Source organism: Alternaria atra, assembly GCF_907166805.1.
Source record: "Alternaria atra isolate CS162 genome assembly, contig: 16, whole genome shotgun sequence".
Classification (NCBI taxonomy): Eukaryota; Fungi; Ascomycota; class Dothideomycetes; order Pleosporales; family Pleosporaceae; genus Alternaria; species Alternaria atra.
Window position 1 is genome coordinate 8,119 of NW_025091313.1, and position 6,898 is coordinate 15,016.

General features: G+C 50.0%; 1 protein-coding gene across 1 annotated transcript; it reads left to right on the forward strand.

Moving 5' to 3' along the window:
* Nucleotides 1–4,983: 4,983 nt before the first annotated feature.
* ALTATR162_LOCUS73 (uncharacterized protein) lies at nucleotides 4,984–5,854 on the forward strand (the record flags this gene model as incomplete). The annotated part of the gene is made up of 2 exons (XM_043307666.1): nucleotides 4,984–5,433; nucleotides 5,489–5,854. 2 exons carry the CDS (start codon nucleotides 4,984–4,986, stop codon nucleotides 5,852–5,854), a joined length of 816 nt encoding a protein of 271 aa, XP_043163601.1.
* Nucleotides 5,855–6,898: the final 1,044 nt, after the last annotated feature.

The following is a 6,898-nucleotide window of genomic DNA, read 5'->3' on the forward strand; positions in this document are numbered from 1 at the left end:
CGAAGCTCCGCAGCCTTGCAGTTATACTACGCGACGACAAGTTTAATCAGGCCTTTAAGCAGTTGTCTAGGAGCTTTCCAGAATGCCCTGCTACTATCCCTAAGATCCCAGGCGAGACACGGTGGAATGGTTGGCTTCTTATGATTGAAGAGGCCTTCAGAACACGGCCTATCTTGAACGCTTTGTTCGCACGACATGCTGATGCATTGGAATTAGTTGTGCTTACTGGCGATGACTGGGCCCTTCTGGAACATGTCCACAACTTCCTTGTGCCTTTCAAGGAGGTCACTCTTAAGGCTGAAGGCCATCAGGCTACTCTTGACTGCTTCCAACCGTCTATGGAGTTCCTTATCAATCACTTCGAGGAGCAACAGAAGAAACATTCCAAGCATAAGACACTGCTCGCTCCTCTAAATACGGCCTGGTACCTCTTCAGTAAATACTACAGCCTGATCGACGAGAGTGGAGCATATATCACTGCAGCTTTGCTGCACCCTGAGCGGCGCCACAAGTGGTTGTACAACCAATGAAACACAACAGAGAAGAAGAAGTGGCTAAAGAAGGGCTTACAGCGTGCTAGGGCTTTGTGGCATAGCTATCGTGAGCGGATTGAGCCCGCTCTATCTGCTAGCCAGATAGATCAAGACACCTCTATGGAGTTGTCAGCCTTTGACAAGTGGCAACAAGAGTCAGCTGTTATAACAGACAGCGAGGATAGCTTCGAAGCCTTCATCTTTGCTCCTCCGAGTCGACTGCCAATGCTAGAAGGAAGACAAATAAGCGCTGTTGAGTGGTGGTCACAGCCTACACAGCGACAAACGTTTCCAGCCCTGTCACAGCTCGCGGTTGACGTGCTCTCAGCCTTTGCAATGAGCGCTGAATCAGAGCGGACATTTAGCAAGGCAAGGCGGACGACTTCGTGGGAGCGATCTCAGCTTAGTGCTAACACTATTAAGTGCTCTGAGTTGTTGAAGGACTGGCTGCATCGCGGAGTTGCGCACGCACTGCCAGCCGACTACATAGACGATTAAGACAGCGACAGCTAGGCTAGGGGCAGCCTGTTTGTAGCCTAAGAAATATACAGTATTTAATTTCTGACTTCTGATTTGACTTGACTTGACTTTGACTTTGGCTGACTGGATTTGACTTGACTAAGACTTTGAGTGTTCGATTTGACTGAGTCAGAAGTCAAAATCTATGCCTTTGTGTGCTCTACGAGCTCAAACCAGCCCCTGATTAACACAGGATCCTCACATAAAGCTCTCTGCCTATCGTACGCTCGAGTAAAACACGTCTTAAGACTGTCTGTACGCCTGACGAAGTTGGCTGGCCACTTCTGCCCAACCTGGCCAGCGCCGCGCGCAGCCAGCAGCTTATTAGCCATATCACGTACCGCTGCGTACGTAGGCAAAAACCCACGTTGGTCTAGGTCAAGTATATAGCTCACAATTACCTCCTCTTCTAGCTGGGTAAGCTTCTTCGAGTTGGGCTGGCAATCGCGTCGGGCAGGTACACCAGCGCGTCGGCGGCGGATCGTTCGTTCAGACACGCTATAGATAGCAGCAGCACCGCGATTGCTCTGTATTTGATAAGATTTAATAGAGGAGATAGCAAGCTGAATATCTGTTTCATTTGAAGTTGGTAGAGTAGCGCTACGTTGAACCATTGTACGTTAAGGTGAGAGAGGTGCGCAAACTTGGTGGGGTACGGCGCTCGCTTGCCACATACGTTACGCATGGTATTGAAAACTCTTTTAGATACTGTACTAAGCCATAAGTTCGTTCGCGCTAAACGCACGGACCGAACAACAACATGAGATCACAAGATAGGTATCTTCTGCAACACCACACAACTCCATCAATATGAGGTCATTTAGCGCCGAAATTTCGGGGAATCGAATGCCAGGTGGTGAATTATCAGAACGCCAACGCGATTTTATCTTAGCACAGGCAGAGGCTGGTGCAGCAACTAAGGAAATCGCCAACGCGCTCCGCTGCACACAACGCGCTGTACAGAAAACGATAGCTCGATGGGAGGCCACCTCTAGCACCACCACGCGCGATCGTACAGGCCGTCCACCTATTTTAACTAGTAGAGACCGTCGTCGGCTGCTTCGAATCGCTAAAAAAAAAGCCCCTGGTATAGAGTACCGTGAGCTCCTCAAGGAGGCTGGCCTGTGGGATGGCCAGGAGGCCTACCCTAACGTTTCAAAGCGTACAGTGCAACGCGCCCTTGAAGAGGAGGGCTACCGCAAGTTTCGAGCAAAGCGCAGACCAAAAATCAGTAGATCTACCGCCAAACAACGTCTTGAGTTTGCTCAGGATTGGCGTAGCTTCGACTGGCGCAGGGAGACTCTTAAATTTAGTGACGAGTGTAGCCTCGCCCGAGGCTCTGGCCACAACACTCAATGGGTATGGCGTTTACCAGTGGATAAATGGTCACACAAGATGATAGAGGAGGTCTCTACTGCTAGGCAGCCTGCGCGTATGATCTGGGGCGCGGTATGGATGACACCAGGAGGTCGAGTTGGCCGTAGTCCTCTAGTAATCATGACCCGCGATACATCATCAACGCGCAACGGATATACGGCCTCTAGCTACGTTAAAGCCCTCGATGAGGGTCTCACCGATCATTACAGACCTGGCGAGTGGTTTATGCAGGACAACGCACCTACTCACACTGCTGCGCTCTCAAGAGGCTGGCTCGAGGAGCATGGTGTTGCAACGATTGATTGGCCCCCCTACTCTCCTGACCTTAACCCTATTGAACACGTATGGTGGGCGCTCAAAAGGAAGGTCCATGAGCTCTATCCTGAGTTTGATGCGATAGGAGACTCGCCAGAGGAGTGGGTGAGGTTTGAAGCTGGTTTGAAGGAGGCGTGGGTGGCTATACCTAACACTCTGATTAAAAAGCTTATCACGTCAATGCCGCACCGCCTCCACGCTGTTGAACAAGCAAAAGGGTATCAAACAAAATATTAGGATTAGTGCGATTAATTTGCTGCCCTCAATTAAATATTTAAGCATGGTTCTATGGAGTTGCATAGCATTGAAGTTTGCGATAATAGTGGTGTTGGTGGCCCGAGCGCATAGCGCGAACAGACTTCTGGCACCCGATTGTAACACAGCCCTCATTGTAAATGAGTAGGAACCACGTCTGCTCATGTCCCATTTCCATTCAAGTCTCCTTTCTCTTCTTCACTTTCTTCTTCTCTACCTCTTCACTCCCGCCTCCCTTCCTCTTCTTCTTTCCTCTTTTCTTCTTCTTGGTGCACTTCTTCTGCTCTTACCCTTGTTTCTGTCCTTCCGCTGTCTCCCCACTTGTCTTCTCCTTTATTGACTTCTGCTTCTTCTTCATCTTCTTTTTCTTCCTCTTCTTCTCTTCCTGTTCTAACTTCTTGCCTTTTTCAATCTTTTTGGCTTCTTCCTTCAGCTTATACTCTCTTTTCTTCTGCTCCTTTCCTTCCTTCATACGTGCAGAATCTTGTTGCCACTTCGACAGTCCAAACAATTCACTCCCAATCCAAAAGCCAGACCCCACCATAGAATCAAGGGTGCTCCTAATGAGAATCTTCCAGTTGTCCCAGCTCGGTACTCTCCATTCCCTCTGTTGAAACTGCACAGTCTTAAAATGTGTATCCCAGTTTCTGGTTTCATCCACGGGCCAAATCTGGTAACGAAAGTCCTCTGCTCCTTTTACCATAGGGTGCACACTGTAAATTTGTAAGCTAGTATGGCTTAGTACTGCTGCCCAGTGGAGAATTGGAGCCTCGATCATTTGAAAGTTCGTTAGTCCAATTGGATTGAACCTCTGGGGAGGTGGCGGAGATAGCACCACAACCGTATTCCCTCTTGATACTGACCACGCAAAAACTGCAGATGCTCCCTTGATATACCTGGTCCAACTTGATCTAGTTTTATCATGATTTGGCCACAAGGGATTCTTTTTGTCCATGAGGAGCCCCATAACAGTTGTCAAGGTTTGCATATTATGTTCGTCTGCCCATTTTTGAGCCTCTTCACGTAGAATGCCGTTCCATAAGACCTGGACATTGGGTCGCCATGATTGTCTAAACTGTTTGATGATCTATTTTTCTTCTTCAATCGTGAGGTACTGGCGTAATACCGGCATCGACGAGGATAGATAGCATCGAGCATCCTGTGAAAAGTTCGTCATATCGATTGCGGTTGGCATTGCAGCTATGTTAGAATGATGGTTCATCTCGATTCTAAAACGTCGGTGGAGTTGGCCGAGCTTGTGCTTTATGTTTCCACTCGCGGCTCAGATGGCTTGGGCGATGACGCAAAGCCATTCACTAGGGTGCGGGGAAGGACTGCGATACACAGCAACCTCGTACCTAGAACAACAACACGAGTCGTCGAAAGCTAGATTGGGCTTTACCCTAGACGCGGGAACAGCCACTATCTTGGATCCGGTGTCGTTGCGCCATGGGGCTCATCACTAGCCACAGTGACGCCCTGGCGTGGGGTGGCCTCGTGGGGCTGTTGCTGAGTCAACCCAGAGCGCCTGAAATGCCAAGGCGCCGCGAGCTTCACACTGCGACCAGTCTTCGCGACAGCCATCGTGCAACCTCACGATGCAGTGCAACGTACGACTATGTCTACATTGCACGCTTCCATGATACAGAATCATAACACTACACCGCCTTCGAGCTTCGCAAAGCACCCTTTGACGCCGCCGCCGACCGACGAAAAACAATTCGCGCGAGTCCGCCGAGTTCTCACGCTCTTCGAAGCAATTCGAGACGGAAATCACGCTGGACAAAGCCCGTGGAGGTAGTTTCAGCTTGCGGAGGGAGACTACGATGAGATAGAGCGTCGGCTTAAGCAAGACGAGGCGCTATTAGGATACGTCAAAGACAAGATACGGTGGGTGTGCTCGACACACGGCGCGCATTGCGGCTAACAGCTAGAGTCTGGCAGGTATGATTACAACGCAGAACTGCATTGCCTCGTCGTTCGTATGCCGACCGGAGTACATGAGCTGTTCATCGACGGAGTCGAAGACGCAATTCGAAGCCAATTGAAAGCGATACGCAAGGGATCAGACAAGGCAGCCCTCTTTGCGCAGAAAGTTCGCCCGGCACGGTCGACGGAGATCTATTTTCCAGTGGATGGCGCCTCTCTTACCAAGAAGTCGAAGCACGAGCTAGACGCGTCTTTTTGGCACACAGACGCACGATACCCTGGGGTTATCATTGAGGTCGCATACTCGCAGAAGAAAAGGAGGTTGAGCCGGCTGGCTGAAGATTGTCTTCTAGACTCTAATGCTAGTGTGCAAGTCGTTGTTGGCCTAGATATTGAATACGGAAAGAAGGGCTCCCGGAAGGCGACTGTGTCGGTGTGGCGAACCCAGGTGGTCAGTACGGCTGACGGAGACGAACTAAGGGTTGTGCGAGAAGTTGCGGATGAAGTACACCTTTTCCTCAAATGCTATATTGTGTTCTTCGCGCTAACATCCTCCACAGGCCTTCCGCGACGATGACGGAAATCCTACCGATCATGAAGGCCTTCCGCTCCGGCTCAAAGACTTCGCGTATGAAGAACTTGCACTCAACGAGATCGGAGATGAAGACCTTAAAGTGGGCATCTCTACTCGGCAGCTCTGTGAATATCTTGGCGCAGCGGAGACGATGGTAAACCGATCACATTCACTTGGTGAGCATTCGGTCGGTCCTGGAATCAAGAAAAGGAAGAGATTGGAAACGCCTCCCGAGGAGATTAATTCAAACGACGAAGCAAGGTATGTTGAGCAAGAGGAGAGGGCAGCGAAGCGTATAGCGGAGGACGATCTTGATTATGAAAGTCTGCCGATTGGAAGCTCGTTCGAGTAAAAGCCCAAGACTTGTGTTGTCACTTTCCTCTCGTCGCCGCAGACACAGTTTGTCTAGCAAGGGCTGTGTATAATTAATAGTGGTCTACGTATTGGTTCCCGCTGTGGAGCCTAGGAGCAGGTTACCGACCCTTGTGGCATGGAGATCTCATTAAGTCGTGGCTGAGAGAGGATTGCCAGCTCTATTCACCTATAAAGTCTGTCCTTCAGCGGGCCATATAGACCCTGGACAAATTGCAGCAGTAGTATCGAGCTAGTCGAACTTCTTCTTACATTGTCGAATTCGATCCAAATATGGTAGCTGCTTCTTCAGCATGGACATCTACGAAGCTACATGCTCGGTTTAGACTATAGATTGCTTTTCTATTTCGGGATGCATTGGACATTAATTATGGGTCGTGCCTGGTTACCATTAGATCCCGTTCGCGGGTCCCGTAGTGGATCACGCTCTAGTTCTGGGCTCGGGTGAACCCTAAACTGGTAGCCCTGCCGAGCTCAAACGGACTCGGCAGAGGCTAACGTTGGCGACCCCACGCACCCTAGCGTTCTTCATCCCTCTACTCGCTGTAAAAGCTACATACAGAAATCCAACGCCTCCAGGGCAACCCTGTAGCCAGTGCGGGTCGGCCACCTCCTGCTAGCGGTGGCAAATGATATTCACTACTAGTACTTATTATGGTTACATATCACACGTGTGTGGCGAAGACGAAAGTCTTTCTGCGATCTTTTGTCATTACTTGAAGTCCTAGCTATAATGCTTCGCCAAGAATGGCAGGAATCGAGACGAGCTTTTCTAGCTAAAACCATTCCGCCGTCGAGTACATGGCATTCTCAGCGTAGCACTTAGATTTCCACATGTTCCTGGGTTGGCCATGCTGTTCAGTGAGGAGGGGTGCTTCACACGAAGCGATATACTCTCTCCATAATTTGCATATTCCACTATGTTATGTTTTTAAAAGATTGTTTGCCTGGTTCGCCCTGCGCCGAAACCACTGGACACGTTGGCCGCGTTGGGGTGTTGTTGAGGCGCAAGCTGCACCGCCAG